Below are 19,304 nucleotides of genomic sequence, written 5' to 3'. Positions count from 1 at the left end.
ACTTACCCTTGGCTAGCATTGTTGCGTTGTATTCTGAGGTGTGTTTTCTGTGTTCTCCGTTTGTTTTAATTTCCAATTTTAATTTGTGTTGGAAATCATTATTAAGATGTTGTTTATTTTCCTTCTTTATTATATGTAAATAAAAGTTTTTAAATCATTTTAATCATTTTAAAAAGTGTAGACTAATTAAAGGATTTTGTTTTGTGAAATTTAAAATAAAACACGGAATAAACGGAATAATTCTAAAGTCGCTATATAGAAGCTTCCATTTAAACCTCGTTCAATAATGCACATTGCCTTGAAACTCACATATGATATAGTTTTACGGGTGGATGATCCGGTGTTTTAGCACCATCTGCTGGCGGACAACAACACATTCCAACAGGGCTTCCTTAGCACCGACGCGACGAGCCACGCTTCCTTAGCAACGGCCTGATGTAAACATTGCAGTTAGCAAAATAAAAAGGAGAATCATAAGTGCGGCTCGGTACTGGAGTATTGATATGTTTTCACTGTTGAAAGGTATGTTTACACTTAACAGGCATCACGCAGCTGTTGAACTTTATGGTGGAGAGTAGGTAAACTGATTTGTTGTAGTGGTAAATCATGGAGTGTGAAGGAATTTGACTTGGTCACCTGCTGGGCTCAGGACTAGTATACAGTTGGACATACACAAACAGGTGAGGAGTTTCTAGTGCAAATACGCATTAGTAAAAATGAGTAAAAATTAGAAATGTATATTTTGTGAGATACATTTTTATAATATACGTAAAAGGTGTTTGCAGCATTGCAGCAGTTTGAATGTGTTTTTGTAGTTGTTCAGTATTAACTAGGATAGAAATGTAGATACATTTTATTATTATGTTTAGTAGCTACAGTTGTAGTAATTTTTAGTAAAGAATTAGTGACTATGTTTTATTTTTTTGAAGCCCATAAGCCTTCAAAAATACTGTTTTTAAGGGGATCATGACACAGAATGAAAAGCAGAGACTAACTGGAGACGAAGAAATTATAAAAGAGCTGGTGAGTTTTGTTGGGGTTTTTTTTTTTTTAGTTCAAATAAATGAACTTAATGTGCAATTTGCCTTTGTGTGGTTTTCTAATCTAAGCCACATGTGCTGGTCTGTGCTGAAGTGTCTTTGGATTGTTTATTTCCTCAGTGTGTGTCTAATGGACTTTGCTATGAGAAGGTGTGTCAGGAGGGGTGTGGTGAAATGGTTCTGGAGATGTTTTTCTCTGGTTTCCCTCGCATGGTGGGCCTCTCTCTCTTTCCCAGACTGTCCAGTCTCACTATTATAGGCCAGAGCATCAGCTCAATCCATGGTCTGGAGTATTGCCCACTCCTCAAAGAATTATGGGTAGTGGAGTGCAAACTGAATGTAAGTTACTGAAAAGATTTGGAATGTTTCTAGTTTAACTTTCTAAAAATGTTTCTTTTGCAATTTTAGAGAGAATGTCAATTTAAAAATCTTGCAATTTTGCCAAGATTGTTCATTTTAAATGCTTATTTTCTTTAACCGATTTACTCTAATTAAGATGAAAATCAGCAAATAAATCTAGTATATTTTGATCTGTTTGGTATTGTTTGTGTGTTGTAGGAAATCTGTGGCCTACATAACTGTGTGCATCTGCGGAAATTATTTCTGTACGACAACAACATCCAGCAGATCACAAATCTAGAGATGTTGGTCGACCTTCACATTCTGTGGCTTAATAAGAACCAGATCTCTGACATACAGGTATAGCCTATGTTTATGTCTGGAGATACTGTACATGAAATTTTTAATTATATTATTTTTTGTGTCTATACAGTACCACTATTTTACACCTTGTTTTACAGGGATTGAATTCACTTGTAAGCCTTAAGGAGTTGAATCTTGCTGATAATGCTATTGAGACTCTTGGTAGGTCCACTGTAAAACACCACATTTTTGCCATTGTAGCATTTAATTTTTGTACTATAATATTATAATATACATAGACATTTAAATCTGTTACTAGATACTCTAATATTTAACATGTTTTTTTCTAAGGTCATAGTTTGGATCCCAACATCAATCTCCAAAATCTAAACCTCTCAGGGAACAAAATCAGTTCCTTCAAGGTATGAGAAATATACCATTATTTGACCTGCTATTTTGATAACTGTATCATAGCAGAGTAATTTATTTTCATGAATAAGGCATGAATTGTATAGAATTGAATTGAATTTATTAGTATTTTCTAAGGCACGCAGCCCTAAAATTGCTTATACTTAATTCAGTTTTTAATACCTTACCTTAAAGGTACAGTCACATTTACCATTGCTCAGCGAAATTTTCGACATTATTTTACTTATAAATTGAAAACCTCATTATAAAAACCCATAGGGAAATGACAAATTAGTCTTCCAGTATTTGGTGTCACGGCTGCAGCTCCTGGACCTTTATCGTCTCCAATATTTTGCAAAAATTTTGCTAATGTGTCTGCAACTTACGTATTAAACTTTGGGACATACCTATGTTTTTGCTGCGCACATGAATGATGCCTAAAATCATGTTTTCTCTTATTAGATTGTGGATTGCCCTTTGTGTAGAGCCCATTTTGTTTGTTTGTTTGTGTCCGAGATTACTAGGTAATAATTTCTTTCTGGCCTTCACACCGTTATTACTGCAGGCCTGTATCTACATGTCATTATTGCATCCGCCCTCTCCTGCTCACTATAGACCTGATTACTGTTATTTCTGTGCATGCTCTATATTTTCTCAACTCCCCAGAGACCTGATCATTTCAGGAATTGCACGATTCAGGTTTTTGCTTTTCACTTCTTATCATTATTGTAATGTGGCATCTCTGTCCAAATAGTTTTCATCTGTCTCTCTTTTTTCGAAAGGAAAAAGAGATACTTTTTCAATAACAAGAATAAATATTTTCATTTTCAAGTGGTGTGGCTCCTGAATGGGGTGCACATCTCTAAATGGGGGCCTTTGTTATTTTGTGTGAGTCGAGTGATTGAAAGCTCCTCTGTCTCGCTTCGGCTCTTTGTATCTGACGGTCCTTCACTTCTCTTTCTGTCTAACACACACAGTTTCATGACACTGATAGGTGTTTGTATGGTGCTTTTTGTGCTGTTCATCTGTGGGCTTCAGGCTCATATGTGAGGTTCTTTTCTCTAATGGGAAACTAATGCACTTCCATTTAATGTCGCAGCAAAATGTTTCATTTGTGTAGGTGGAAGTTATTTCCTGATGTTCCAAAAATAACAAAATATTAAAATCATAATATCAATAACAAACAGTATTTATAGCATAAATGAATATACCATAGATACCACAATCATTGCAGATTTTTTTTTTGCAAAAAGTGAATTCATATTCCTGAATAGTCCTGATCCCTGAAAGAAAACAACTGTATGTAAAATCTGTTTTCCTTATAGGACCTGACCCATCTGGCTCAGCTGCCCCGACTAAGACACCTGAGTCTGAAGGACCCTCAGTCCATTCCAAACCCACTGTGTCTGCTCTATAATTACTACATACACGTCCTATATCACATGCCACACCTGCAACGCCTGGACACATATGACATTTCCAGCAAACATCTCAAAGACACTGCAGAGGTGAGAGAATGTCTATTTCAACTGAGAGTCTGTCTTTTGTGTTTAAGAATGATGGGAACATGTGGTTGTGCATCAGTCTACAGTGCTGAAGAAAATGATGTATTACACCATGCGGGAACGTTGTGCGCTAAGACAGTTTGATGACCTTAAAGCCAAGCTCAGGCAGCAGAGGAGAGACCAGATACAACTACCAGAGGAGAGAATACGAGTGCTAACACATGTGTTTAGAAATGTGAGTATATACAGGATGCACACAGGGTTTTTTTTGCCACAATGGTGGTATATTTAGAGTATCACTTTTTTCCTAAATCCATTCCTAACATATTTAGTAGGAATGCACCCATATAAAATTTCTGATATTGATAAGCTTAAAATTATTGTTGTTATAGCCGATAACTGATAAATGGCTGACTTTAAAATAATGTAAAATTATATATATATATATATATATGTGTGTGTGTGTGTGTGTGTGAAATAAATAATGTGTTAAAATATAATAAAAAATTATTTTTAATAAAATAAAAATAAAACACTGCAAACTAAAGCCAGTTGTTTTAAATTAGAAATGAATTTAGCCATCACAGCATTATAATGTACAATATAAAAAAGAAATTTGCTAAATATTACATTTGACAGTGTTATTAAATTATTGTTGTTGTTTTTTTTTAAAGACGAACTTTACGTGATCATTAGATATTGGAAAGAACTATATGTAAAATAGAGGAAATTAGCATGCACTCTTAAATATCCATTTAAAAAAAAAATGTAATACTGGATGATAGCCAGTATGGTACTGATATCCCTCATTTTCAGAAATAATAATAATAAAAATATTATTATTAAATTAAGTCATCCTCAAATTTGTCCCCAAACTACAGTTTGTTTGTACCCTAAAATACACTGACCCTCTGTGAGCAGATGGAATGTGAGCTGTCCCATGTACAGTCTGCTGGTAAGGGAGATCCTGAAGACTTGACCTCTGACCTTCATAATGACCACAGCCATGAGCAGAGACTGCAGCACAAACTGAATGCTCTTAAAGACCGACTGAAGTTCTGGAAGCGGCACCTGGAGGAGTGAGTGTGAATTTTATATAAACCTTTTTTTATTTTATATACATTTTATGTAAACCTGTGTGCGTGATTATTGTCAGGTCTTACATTTCTTTGTTTTGTTTTGTTTTTTTCACAGGGTAGAAGCATGTCACCAACATAATGTGGCCTTGGCCTCAGATAGAAGGGATATTACAGTGCACTTTTTGCTGTTGGAGCTGGAAACCGTGGGGAGCATTCGCTTTGAGGAGGGAAACACTGGCGAACCTTGGTACTACATGTATGCATGCAAGATCAGTTGTACAGAACACAACATGCAGGATTACTGATCTGTACTGTTCTCCGCTTCCTCTCTCAGGTTCACGTCATGTTACGATCTCTTGCTGTCTCGTTTCTGTGCGTGGGATTATAAACCTCACCACGTCACTGGCATTAAAATCAATCGAATCATCCGTATCCATAACCGAGCCCTGCGGCAACGCTTCCAGGACAAAGTACACTCTCTGCTATGCAGACAGGAACCTTCACCCTACTCACAGTGAGTCAGCCAGATGCTCACTGTGTCTCTTTAAGAAAAAAAATGGCTGATTCAAAATAGATACTGTTTGATAGTCTTACTTTTATATTCATGAATCAATAATCCATATTCATAGTTCATATAAATGTTTAAGATCATGAGATGTGTGTGTGTGTGTGTGTGTGTGTGTGTGCGTGTGTGTGACAGGAATTATAAACGCTGCATGGAGTATCTGTTCTACGTGCCCGATCCAGAACATTCCTGTGAAAGGGATGAGATACTACAAATCCTAGAAAATGGTTTTAAAACCGCTAATGCATATAAGGTACACAACCCATCAAAGCCCGATGAGGACTGGTTATGAATTTCTGCTGTTTTTAAATGGATCCATCATCTTGAACATGGATGTGTGTTTCTTTCCTTCAGGCGTTAGGCAGAGAGAGAGCCGTCCACCTCTCTAACAGTGTGAGTGTGTCTGATAGACTGCGAATGACATTTATGCAGAAGAAGAGTTGCTCGACATCAGGAAGTAGCCCTGTGGACCGTCTTCCCTTCAGACATGGTCTGAATTCACTCAGAACCTTTAAATTAGATTAATTTGAAGGTGCTGTCTGTCATTTCTGTGCTACTACTGGCACCAAAAAATATTACAAAAATAAAAGTTTGGGGTCAGTAAGATCTTTTACACTTAAAAAAAAAATCTCTTATGCTTAAAATACAGTATGATCAAAAATACAGTAAAAACAGTAATGTGAAATATTATTTAATATTATTATTTAAAATAACTTTTCTATTAAAATATTTTTTTTAATGTAATTTATTCCTGTGATGGCAAAGCTGAATTTTTAGCAGTCATTACTCCAGTCTTCAGTATCACATGATCCTGCAGAAATACTAATATGATGATGTGGTGCTCAAGAAACATTTCTTATTATTATCAATGATGAAAACGTTCTTGATATTTTTTAAAGATTTTTTTTATGAATACAAAGCACAAAAGAACAGCATTTACTTGAAACAGATATCCTGTGTAACCTTATAAATCAATTTAATGCGTCCATGCTGAATTAAAATTATAATTTTCTCTTTTAAAAAAATGCTGCCCCTAAACTGAGCAGTAATGTACATACATTATGAATATCTCAATAATGTCAATGATATTTAAAAGTGTTTTGCTTTCATGCGTTTGTGTATTGTGTATATATATATTGTGTATATTGTGTATTGTTTTAGGTCAATTGATCATTTCTAAAGTGTTCCTGGGCCGCAGTGCTGCAGCAAAGGAGGGTCTCCTAATAGACTGTGATCATTACCCTAAAGCAAACTCTGTCTACCTCAGTACCTGCTCTAAAGAGCAAAAGCACACAGCACAAACAGCCCCTGGTGAGTTGGAATATGTGAACCCATCAGAGAAAAATGTCTTCAGGGCAGTGGTGATCAAAGCAGCAATGTGTGTGTATATGTGTGTTTTTGTTCGTCAGACTTGCTGGGTCCCTCCAGCCTGCCGGACAGCTGTGACTGTAGACAGCAGCAGAAACTGTGGTACATGTTTGACCATGAAATGGTCCTGCCAGAGTACCTTGTAGACTTTGAATATGTAACAAAGGTATATGTGTTTAACAGTATACACTCACACATTTACACCATCCTGTTAATTTCATACCAGAAAATAGTAATCAAACCATCTTTACCTTATGGCATCTTTCTCTAGGACACATCCCAGCCCTCTCCAGACTTCCCGTCCAGTTTTCATACATCCCCCGCTGATGCCCCATCTGTGTCTCTTGCTGAGCTGGACCTGGATGAGGAGGCATTAAAAATGGAACCCATCCTGAAGCCTCACCCCAAGCTGCTCAGTCTAGATGAGAAATCCATACTGACAGTGGCCAGAGCAAACGTCCTCAGTCAGATCACAGTGAGACTTACAATACCTAACACACACGAACCCGTATCTCTGTAGTATGTAAGTCAGTTAGTGAGATTGTGATCATTTCATTGACGTATTTCCTGTCATACAGGTGCTGAATCTACATGGCAACAGTCTGAATAAACTGCTTGAGATTTCTCGACTCACGGCTCTAAAGCATCTGACCCTCAGCTTCAATGAGTTCACTCATTTGGACGATATTTCACACATGGTGATGAGATCATTCTATTCATTCATAATTCCTTCTTATTCCATCTTCTCAATATGACATCATTACTAACCTTTAAAGGCAGCATGACAAAATTGTCAAAAGTCAAAACTGACCCTATATAATGCACATTATTGGTCTTCATTCACTCTAAAATTAATTTTTAGTTGATGTCACTAAGTTCCTTTATTTTTAACCACCTGTCATAAAAGCACTTTTGATGATATAACAAATTAAATGAAGTCCTATCATTGAATATGAAGTTGTGACTTGTGACTGTCTTTGTCTTTGTCTCTCAATGTCCCTCTATTTTTCTCTTAATCCTTTAGCCAAACCTGGAGTATCTGGATGTTAGTTTTAACCATATTTCCTCTCTGGAGGGTCTGCGTGGACTTGGTCGACTCATAGAACTGGATCTTCGCTGGAATCAATTGACCCGAATCAGGGATGACATGAACATTTTGCGTAAACGCACACCAGCCCTGCTCCGACTGGACACACGGCACAATCCTTGGCACAGGGTACAAGTCACCTTACATGACTGAGCTTCATATTAGACTGTATAAAACATAAAGCATCATGACCAAATGAAGATTGAGCAAGTTGATATCTGTTCAGAGTCAGTGAGATAAAAAAAATAAAAATAAATGTTTTAATTTATATTCAGCAAAGATGCTATAAATTGTTTAAAAGTGACAGTAAAGACAATTATGTTACAAAAGATTTCTATTTCAAATAAGATAAAAAAATCTTAAAAATATGTTTCATGGTTTCCACAAAAATATTAAGCAACTCAACCGGTTCACTTGTGTGTGTTGCAGAACGAGTGTGTGCGTATGGTGGTTCTTGGTCGGTTGAAGACTCTCACTCATTTGGATGATGTTTTAGTGATGGAGGAGGAAGCAGGTGCTGCTATTCAAGTGGCTGCCCAATCTAGAATCAACCAGGTATTAATATTCTGGACATTATACTCAATGTTAACGTTTGTGTCCACATTTAACCTGGAACTTGTGTGTGTGTGTGTGCAGGCATCTCTGATGACCCACTCTCGGACTGACAGTGAACGTCCCCGCAGTCTGAGTTTGCTCTCTTCTGCTCACCTGCTCACACAGATCAGCCCATCTCCATGGAAACACTCACAAGAGCTTGAGTTAGGCTGGACCACCAAAGTATGACAAATAAACTCACATTCTCTTACACATTTGAAAGGGTTAATTCACTCACCCTTATGTAATTTCTTTGTTTGTTCTGTGAAACACGAAGATATATTATAGAATGATCAAAGGCCTCTTTATTAAAATTGATTACATTTTTAGATTTGAGACATTTATTCTGTTTTTTTTTAATGACCATTTTTGAACCTCAACAGCTCAACTTCCCATTAAGTTCCATTATGTGTTAAAGAGCACTCTAGACATTCTGCAATGTATCTTCCTTTGTGTTTAGCAGAAGAAAGAAAGTCATAAACATTGGGTGAGTAACTTTGTTTCCATCCAAAGTTGCAAATTTATACATTTGCGACTAAAGCGTTGTTTCCGTATTTCCTGTCATACAGGTGCTGAATCTACATGGCAACAGTCTGAATAAACTGCTTGAGATTTCTCGACTCACGGCTCTAAAGCATCTGACCCTCAGCTTCAATGAGTTCACTCATTTGGACGATATTTCACACATGGTGATGAGATCATTCTATTCATTCATAATTCCTTCTTATTCCATCTTCTCAATATGACATCATTACTAACCTTTAAAGGCAGCATGACAAAATTGTCAAAAGTCAAAACTGACCCTATATAATGCACATTATTGGTCTTCATTCACTCTAAAATTAATTTTTAGTTGATGTCACTAAGTTCCTTTATTTTTAACCACCTGTCATAAAAGCACTTTTGATGATATAACAAATTAAATGAAGTCCTATCATTGAATATGAAGTTGTGACTTGTGACTGTCTTTGTCTTTGTCTCTCAATGTCCCTCTATTTTTCTCTTAATCCTTTAGCCAAACCTGGAGTATCTGGATGTTAGTTTTAACCATATTTCCTCTCTGGAGGGTCTGCGTGGACTTGGTCGACTCATAGAACTGGATCTTCGCTGGAATCAATTGACCCGAATCAGGGATGACATGAACATTTTGCGTAAACGCACACCAGCCCTGCTCCGACTGGACACACGGCACAATCCTTGGCACAGGGTACAAGTCACCTTACATGACTGAGCTTCATATTAGACTGTATAAAACATAAAGCATCATGACCAAATGAAGATTGAGCAAGTTGATATCTGTTCAGAGTCAGTGAGATAAAAAAAATAAAAATAAATGTTTTAATTTATATTCAGCAAAGATGCTATAAATTGTTTAAAAGTGACAGTAAAGACAATTATGTTACAAAAGATTTCTATTTCAAATAAGATAAAAAAATCTTAAAAATATGTTTCATGGTTTCCACAAAAATATTAAGCAACTCAACCGGTTCACTTGTGTGTGTTGCAGAACGAGTGTGTGCGTATGGTGGTTCTTGGTCGGTTGAAGACTCTCACTCATTTGGATGATGTTTTAGTGATGGAGGAGGAAGCAGGTGCTGCTATTCAAGTGGCTGCCCAATCTAGAATCAACCAGGTATTAATATTCTGGACATTATACTCAATGTTAACGTTTGTGTCCACATTTAACCTGGAACTTGTGTGTGTGTGTGTGCAGGCATCTCTGATGACCCACTCTCGGACTGACAGTGAACGTCCCCGCAGTCTGAGTTTGCTCTCTTCTGCTCACCTGCTCACACAGATCAGCCCATCTCCATGGAAACACTCACAAGAGCTTGAGTTAGGCTGGACCACCAAAGTATGACAAATAAACTCACATTCTCTTACACATTTGAAAGGGTTAATTCACTCACCCTTATGTAATTTCTTTGTTTGTTCTGTGAAACACGAAGATATATTATAGAATGATCAAAGGCCTCTTTATTAAAATTGATTACATTTTTAGATTTGAGACATTTATTCTGTTTTTTTTTAATGACCATTTTTGAACCTCAACAGCTCAACTTCCCATTAAGTTCCATTATGTGTTAAAGAGCACTCTAGACATTCTGCAATGTATCTTCCTTTGTGTTTAGCAGAAGAAAGAAAGTCATAAACATTGGGTGAGTAACTTTGTTTCCATCCAAAGTTGCAAATTTAACTTGTGCGCAAAATTACAATATCATGTAAAACATTTGCGACTAAAGCGTTGTTTCCATCCCATGTGTTCAAGAGAATAAAATGGTCACTTTCTGGGAAACTAGTGCAAAGAATCAAAAATAAAAATGAAGGTTGCTGCAACTGGGGAAGCCTGTGGCTCCTTTTTCCTACATAATAAATGACGAAACACAAGAAACATGATAACAAACGCTGTCATATTAACGTGCATTCGGATGCCTGAGTTTTGAGACAGTCGTGAGACAGTTGTGAGAGCCACAACCAAATCGTTTTGATGACAGGTATTTCAAAATTATTAAAACAACATTTGAGATTTTATGCGATGAGATTGGTGCACTACTTCAGTTATCCAAGCACATGATCTGTAGACGAAAAGTCATGCAATTTTTTTGATTTGCATTAAGGAATTCATTTGTTAAATGTGTTTCCATCATAGTTTATTCGCATGTCTTCTTATCAGAAAAAAATTATATGACTCAATTGAGCGCATATGTTTTTATGTGCATCTTGGCATTTCCATCCAGCATTTTTTTTTGTGATATATCCCAAAATTTGCATAAAAATAGGTGGATGGAAACATAGCTAATGATGACATAATATAATTTCTTGGTAGAGCCGTATCTTTAACCTATATATTTTGTCCTTTGCCCTGCGGGGTCAGATCACCGCACTGAATCTTGATGGCCAGCGGTTGACCTGGCTCAGTAATCTTGACCGACTGGTGAATCTACGCTGGGCTTCATTTGACAATAATGAATTAACCCGAATTGAGGGTCTGGAATACTGCCCCCTACTGGAGGAACTTTCTCTTAATAACAACAGTATCACCAGACTGGAAGGTAGTGCTCTGTCTCTCCCTCTCTCACTCTTTTTTTCCAGTATCTTTACTGTATCAGTTTAATATAAAACCAGGGATAAAGCGGTGTAATAGAACCTTCATTAGTTCATCACACTGTTTTTTCTGTGTTCATAGCTGCTCTTTGTTTGGTGTGTGGCAGGTTTGTGTGCTACGCATCGTCTGACTCGTCTGAGCATTAACAGCAACCACCTACAGTGTTTAGACGGGGATGTTTTGGACCAGCTACCCAACCTTCACTTCCTGTCTGTCGAGAACAACATCATCTCCTCTCTTCATGGACTTCAAAGGTCACGGTCCTTATTTGAGCTGTATGTCGGCAACAATGACATCAGCACCACCCGAGACATATACCACTTAAAGGTGAGGAGATTTTATAGATCTGAATATCATTTTGTGCAAATAATGATTTTTTAAGCATTCATTCAAAGTACCTGGACATGAGAATACATGTAATGTGCTGTAGTGGAATGTTGAATTGAATAAAGTGTGGTGGTGATGAAGTGTCTTTTACTCTCAGGCACTGTCTAGTTTAATTATTCTGGATCTATACGGGAATCCCCTAGTAAACAAACTCGAGAACTACAGGATCTACATGGTTTTCCATCTGCCTTCACTCAAAGCACTGGATGGAGTAGCCGTGGTAAATATAACTGATGCTTCTGTATGTATAGTTTTTGTTTTCATATGTACACTACCATTCACAAATTTTGAACGAAATTAGTACATTTATTCAGCTAGGATGTATTAAATTAATCAAAAGTGACAGTAAAGCCATTTATTATGTTACAAAAATATTTTTTTAAAATGCTGATCTTTTAAACTTTCTACTCATCAATGAATCCTAAAAAAAATGTATCACGGTTTCCACAAAACTATTAAGCAGGACAGCTGTTTTCAAAATTTATAATAATAGGAAATGTTTCTTGAGCACCAAATCAGCATATTAGAGTGTTTTCTGAAGGATCATGTGACACTGAGGACTGGAGTAATGGATGCTGAAAATTCAGCTTTTCAATTACAGAAATAAATAACATTTTAAAATACATTAAAATGCAAAACCGTTATTTTAAATTGTAATAATATTTCACGGTATCATTATACAGTATTTTTGATTAAATAAATGCAGCCTTGATGAGCATAAGACAAAAACATTTAAAAACTCTTATCAACCCAAACTTTTAAAGGTAGTGTTTGTATACTTTAACACCCTTTAAATGAATATTTCATCAAATACATGAACATCCTGTCATCATTTACTGACCCTCATGTCATTTCAGACCCATATGATTTTCTTTCTTCTGTTGAAAACAAAATAAGACATTTTGCAGAATGTCTAAGCTGCTCTTTTCTATGCAATGAAAGTAAAAGGGAATGGAGACTGTCATGAGGTTGACTGTTGCCGGAATTTTAATTTTTGTGTGAACCATTTGGGTGATTTAAGGTAAAAAAAAAAAAAACACACACACAAATGTGTCCGTGCTCTTTAGGAAACGTGTGAATCAGAAACTGCTAAAGACGTGTTTGGAGGGCGGCTCAATGCAGATATGGTGGCTGAGAAGCTGGGCCATACCAACTACAGAGACCTGTCAGAGCTCAACCTGCAGTCCAGCTCAGTCAGGTTCACATGAACTCTTTCTACAATCCTACAGTCAAAATTAAACCAACACAACAGAACTGGATATGTTGCTTCACACTTTATGATTTCTGTTTTCCTGTGTGTCTTAGGATGGTGGATCTTGCTCCTGCTGATTTGTTCAGTAATTTACGCAGTATTAATCTAGAACGCAATAACCTCACCTCATTCAGCGGTCTCATCTTCCTGCCCAACATTAAGGTATTTATATGTTTATGACAGAATGTAAATACAACACTTATGTCACACACACACACACCCACACAACATCTCTCTCATAATCTATTGTGATATACTGTAGTTCGTTCAACCACAAGAGAGCATCATCACAATTACATATAAGAGATTCCCAGACAGCAGTGACTGTGTTTATAAGCAGAGAAGGACTCACAGCTTCAGAGGCTGCTAAGTTTTGGGAGTGACTGCCACGTTTATTAACAAAGTGTCTATACCGCATACAGTATTAATGCAGTAAACTGTACTTTTCTGAATGACACACACACCTCTACATGTGCCTCTCATTTGTTTCTTCTCACTTTCTTTCAAAATGTTCTTCTCCTCCCTTCCTTCACTTTGTTTGTAGGGAGGGACCAACTGATAATCTGGAGCCTCTGATGTCCAGTTTGGAGGTTTTGCATTTAGGTTATAATGGTATATCCAACCTGATCAATCTACAGATCAGCCGACTGACTAACCTCAGAGCACTGTTCCTACAAGGTATGTACAACCTCTCTTGTAGAGCTATTCATCACTGTCTGCAAACATATCCTCAATGAAATATACAGAAAATATTTCAAATAAATGCTGTTCATTTGAATGTTGTATTCATTAAAGAATCCTGAAAAAACTGTAACCCTTTTCACAAAAATATCAAGCAGCACAACTGTTTTCAACACTGATAATATTATAAAATGTTTCTTGAGCAGCAAATCAGCATATTAGAATGATTTCTGAATGATTTTGTGACACTGAAGACTGGAGTAATGGATGCTGAAAAATCAGCTTTGCATCACAGGAATAAATTACATTTTAAAATATATTACAATAAAAAAGTTATTTTAAATTGTAATAATATTTCCCAATATTACTGTTTTTGATCAAATAAATGCAGCCTGGGTGAAAATAAGAGACTTCTTTCAAAAACATAAAAAAATCTTACTGAACACAAACATTTGAACAATGGTGTATATACTGTATATTCTTTAATGAGATCTTCTCTAAGCGCCTTCTCTCTTTCCGTAAGGGAATGATATCAGTCAGGTAGATGGACTGGATGGTTTGCGGAGACTGCGTGAGTTGGTTCTGGATCGAAATCGAATTAAATCTTTGAGTGAGAACTCATTCTGTGGACAGAGAGTTCTGCTGGATTTGCACTTGGCAGAGAATCGCATCCGTGAACTGAACCACCTTCTGCCTCTCACTGAGCTCCGGAGACTGTTCTTAGACATGAACAAAATACAGGTACACAATAACACCTACACAAAATACACAACAACCTACCTAAAATACAGGTACACAGTAAACATGTACACAAAGTTTCATCCTTGACTGTAAAGCTCCACTAAGGAAAAAAACTGTGACTTTTCCAAGCTTCTTGTGGGAAACAGACTATAATTTGTTATATGCTGGAAAAAGCTGCAAACTATCAGTTTAATTTATAATTTAACTTAACATTTGGTATTTGAGTCATGAGTCAAACAGTTTGGTTCACATTCATTAGTTAGACAGGATGGTCTGTCAGATATAGTTAATCTTATGATAGGTATACTTTGCCATATAATTTAAGTGTTGTAGGTTAGAGTTACACATGATTTTATTAGCAGCATAGTATCTACCAAGAAACTTAGAAACAATGTTACTCTAAACCCAGATGAGTGTGTGTGTGCAAGTTTGAGTGCTTGAGGCTTGCTTTCATTATTCACTTCTCCATTCTCATCTGTATGTGTGTAGCTGCAGTTTTACTGTAATTACTAAATTACAGTAATTCAGTCACTTAGTGTGTTTGTATTAGTGTTGTGGCCCTGTGAGAGCTCTGCCTTTTGCCTGCCCCTGAATATAAAGTAATTACAGACAGCCATTACTGCACCAGCACTGTAGCACAAGGGGACAATTAAGCAGTATTTACATTGATTGAAGGTCAGAGGTGTGTGTGTGTGTGTGTGTGTTCTTGAGACTCACTGATCTTTTTTGATTTACCTCCTCATTCCTTTATCTCTGTGGAAATCATGACATGTTAACAAAAACCTTTAATTTGATGTTTCTTGTGTCCTGCGCATTTCCTAATCCTATTTTTTTTTCATTGTTTATTCTCCTCCTCATATGCCTGTTTATTTAAATCTTTTTAAAATCTAGTTTAAAAATGCATGTTCCACATTCTTAGAAATGTAATTTTTGAATTAATGTTGGTTTTATACATTAAAGAACAAAAAGATTTAATGACAAATAAAATACTAATTACTAAAATACTAAAATACTAAGTGGTGTAACCATCAAGCAAAAAGTAATAAAAGATGTCCACATATTTCAAAATAAACCAATATATCAAATTTAATAAATATAAAAGGTTTACATTCATCATTATATGAATGATGAATATAGTGACATAATGACTGTGCATTATTCCATTTGACTTTCTCTAAAATTCACAGGATTTATATATTGTTACAAAAGATTTCTATTTCGAATAAATGCTTTCTTTTTAATATTCATTTCATCAAACAATACTGAAAATAAAAGTATCATGGTTTCCAGAAAATGATTAGGTAGCACAACTTTTTTCAACATTTATAATATTATGAAATGTTTCTTCACCAAAGATTGAAATAATGGCTGCTAAAAATTCAGCTTTGTCATCACAAGAATAAATTACATTTTAAAATGTATTAAAATAGTGAACAATTAAATTGTTATAATATTTCAGAATATTAATGTTTTTACTGTATTTTAGATCTAATAAATGCAGCCTTAGTGAGCGCAAGATACTTACTTCAAAAACAATACAAAAAATCCTACTACCCAAACTTTTGTGTATATAAAAATTATATATATAAAAGCATATAATAGTCAATGTGTTTCTTTTTTGTAAGTGTCTAGATGCGTTATATGTATATCAAAGTGTATTTATGGCCTAATGTGTCTTTTGTTTATGTTACAGGACATTTTAGAGTTGGAGAAATTGGAGGTGCTTCCTTCTCTCATAGAACTGTCTGTAATGGGCAACCCAGTGAGTCTCACACACACACACACACACACACACACACACACACACAAGATGAAGAGATTTCAAACTGAACTCTTGGCTGAACTGCAAACTAACCATGATTACAGACAAATCCTTACACACACACACACACACAGTATAACACATCATGGCTTCTCTGGTTCTGAATAAATACAGTATGTTCTGTCCTCTTTAACTGACTGAATATCCTTTTAATTAGACATATTCTGCACTACGACATACCAAGCGTGTGTGTTGCAGGTGGCACGGCGATCTCTGCACAGGCCAGCAGTGGTACTGCATTTGTCTACACTGCAGGTTCTGGATGGCATGACAGTCACCCTGGAAGAAAGAACTAGAGCAGAGCTTTTAAATAATGAAGCACAGGTAGCTCATGCTAACTATCCAGATCGAATGAACAGATCAGATAAAATTATATTGCAGAGACAATTACCTTGTGCATGTGTGTAGGGTTCTAGTTCAGGTGGTGAAATGACTTTACCCGGTTTGGTACCATTGGTGGCCCGACCAGCTCCTTTAAGAGGTACAGGCATACACACTCTCTTACCTGATCAGCAAGAAGACACACATGATACCAGCAGATGTACGTATACATACAGTACAGACACACACCAAATGTGTATATTAAACATAAATGCACATCATGTACAATTTTCATGTGTGTTTTTAGATAAGAAGCAGAAGACTGTTGTCTCTCTCTTGCGTGGAGTTCAGAGTTACATCAACTTCAGGCAGATAAGAGGATCTTCCAGCCACTACATGACAGCGCTGCAGCAGACCGGATATAGAGTTCTCTCCACTTTCCCTAACACTGATCCTCAGACCAGGTTTGTACACACACACACACACACACATATATTCACATACAGTATAGATCTTAATGTGATGTTGAAGCGTAAGAGGGTGTATTAACCCTCATGTTGTGTTTTTTGTCATTTGACCTGGAAAGGATTTTCTTTTCCTGAAAATGCTAATTAATATTAAATTAATATTAAATCAAAATTAAATCATTTTGGAACTGATTGGTCCTAGGCCTCATTGATCTGAGCTTATGCACCTCATATTTTAAGTGAATATTGTCAAAATTATCCAAAAATAATGCTTTTTCACTCAAAAACTGAGATGCATAAGCTCCAATCAATGAGGCCTATGACCAGGCAGTTCCAAAAAGAAACACAAAACGATTGAATCCAAGGTTTGGTGATAATATAGCATAATTTACAGTTTTTTACATAATTTACAAGCAATTTTTAAATGGTTGGACATTTTTGACTGGGATTTTCAGCACAGCACAAGGGGTAATCTTGATATTCTCCACAGGTACCAGTGTCACAGTGTACCCAGACCTCCTCCTCCTCCTCCTCCTCTGTAACACAGAGTCATAGACACACTGTGTGTGTCATGTATTTTAGCTTTGGTCTTGCGTGTTGTTGTTCATCTTTGGATTTTAAATAGGACTTAAATTGACAATTTGTTTATTTATTTGGAATTGTGTCAATATCAAAGATATTAAATGTATTTTTTCTATTCAAGTCTATTCAACTATTCAAGAGCGGTGTCCTTTATCTTAAGTCATTGTACATGTAACATTTTCACTCTCCGTGAGGTTTGGTTTTATTTTATTTTTATTTTTTAATGTATTTGATAGTTATGAAGTCATTTCAAATATAAAAGTTCATGAAAAAACATTTGTCAAAAACATTTTTCTTGAAAACTGTAGTTGCAAAACTTGTCCATTGAGGGGTCCCAGAGGGCTGGTTTGGTTTTTAACTGATTCTTAGCCTCAGTGGAACTGGTTGGAACATAGTAGCACATATAAAATATTACAGTACTAAAAAAATACAATTGTAATATTTGAGAATCAGAATCAGAAAGAGCTTTATTGCCAAGTATTTTTGCACATACAAGGAATTTATTTTGGTGACAGAAGCTTCCGGTACACAGAGACATCAACAACACACAGATAATAAAAAATAAAGATATGTGAATAAAATATGCATATGTATATATATATAAATAAACAAAAATAGACAAAAAATGTATGTACAGGTGTGCTATATAGATGAAATAGAATAGAATACAATAGAATAATTACCAATGTTACTTTAATAATAATTATTATTATTTATTTGTTTATTATTATTATCCTAAACATACAATCTACTTGTACACAAGCATAATCATTTATATTATTTATATTATTATTTTATAATATAAAACAATCTGTATACTTGTACACAAGCATAATAGTACATTTATATTATTAGTATTAATATTATTCTATAGAGAATAATAGGAATTATTAGTTTTGTTGTTGTTGTTATTTTATGGTATAATACAATCTGTACATAATTGTACACAAGCATAATAATAATAATAATAATCTTATTTTGTATAGAATAATGTCATTTGTACTTGATCACTGATGAAAACCATTTCCTGCTAATTTATAATACTCACACATACATACTATCAACTATTGCCAGCTTTGAACTTTTGTGTCTGTTTTTCTTTTAATGACAAACTCATCTCACACAGTTCAGAGTTTTGCCATCAACTTTTCTCTAAGAAATAAAAGCCCACTCTGGGATGGAACAGTTCTCGTTACAGCTATGGCAAACAGTGATTTGTGTCAGTCTGTGACACTGAAAAGAGAGCAGAGGTTTTAGACTGATGTGTTTATTTTCAGTGGGCTGTATTATGAGGGCAGTTAAGCAGCACAGCTGAAAAACCAATGTCTGGAGAAATTCAAAGGAAATTACTCGCATAATGTGTTCAGAAAAACCTGTTATCACAGCTCAAGGTAATTCTCTTCCTGTTTTCCTCTGGAGCATAATGGTGGGGGGTTGCAAAAGAAGAGAGACACAGAGAGGGAACCAAATCTGACAGAATAAAATTAAAATGTGGAGAAAATGAGAAAGGAAGGCCAGAGTGAATGCTGTTGAATTTAATGGAGGACCTGCTGTGGAAATAACACAGAGCACAGTGTGTTGTCCAAGCACTGTTTAAAGGAATACAGAGATACGTCTGAGCAGCAGGAACATTCCTCTTGATCGCTTGATGTGTCTT

At 35.8% G+C, this 19,304-nt stretch overlaps 1 protein-coding gene across 1 annotated transcript; it reads left to right on the top strand.

The window, feature by feature from the left end:
• The first annotated feature begins 312 nt into the window (after positions 1 to 312).
• LOC107757098 (leucine-rich repeat-containing protein 9-like) lies at positions 313 to 17,607 on the top strand. The gene is given in 32 exon segments (XM_016574475.1): positions 313 to 680; positions 961 to 1,023; positions 1,161 to 1,379; positions 1,599 to 1,739; positions 1,841 to 1,904; positions 2,034 to 2,104; positions 3,416 to 3,598; positions 3,675 to 3,830; positions 4,517 to 4,674; positions 4,790 to 4,921; positions 5,009 to 5,188; positions 5,375 to 5,492; positions 5,594 to 5,729; positions 6,401 to 6,550; positions 6,649 to 6,773; positions 6,879 to 7,082; positions 7,186 to 7,305; positions 7,632 to 7,823; positions 8,124 to 8,249; positions 8,331 to 8,471; positions 11,164 to 11,341; positions 11,501 to 11,721; positions 11,879 to 12,001; positions 12,849 to 12,979; positions 13,087 to 13,236; positions 13,467 to 13,711; positions 14,238 to 14,455; positions 16,149 to 16,217; positions 16,476 to 16,601; positions 16,686 to 16,818; positions 16,906 to 17,062; positions 17,556 to 17,607. Coding segments are annotated over 31 exon segments (4,476 nt in total). The 5' UTR covers positions 313 to 680; positions 961 to 966.
• The last annotated feature ends 1,697 nt before the right edge of the window (positions 17,608 to 19,304 follow it).

This window comes from Sinocyclocheilus rhinocerous, unplaced genomic scaffold (genome assembly GCF_001515625.1).
Source record: "Sinocyclocheilus rhinocerous isolate Xijiao unplaced genomic scaffold, SAMN03320098_v1.1 scaffold503, whole genome shotgun sequence".
In the NCBI taxonomy this organism is placed as follows: Eukaryota; Metazoa; Chordata; class Actinopteri; order Cypriniformes; family Cyprinidae; genus Sinocyclocheilus; species Sinocyclocheilus rhinocerous.
The sequence above is the reverse complement of the archived record's forward strand: the minus strand, read 5'-3'. Positions and strand labels throughout refer to the sequence as shown.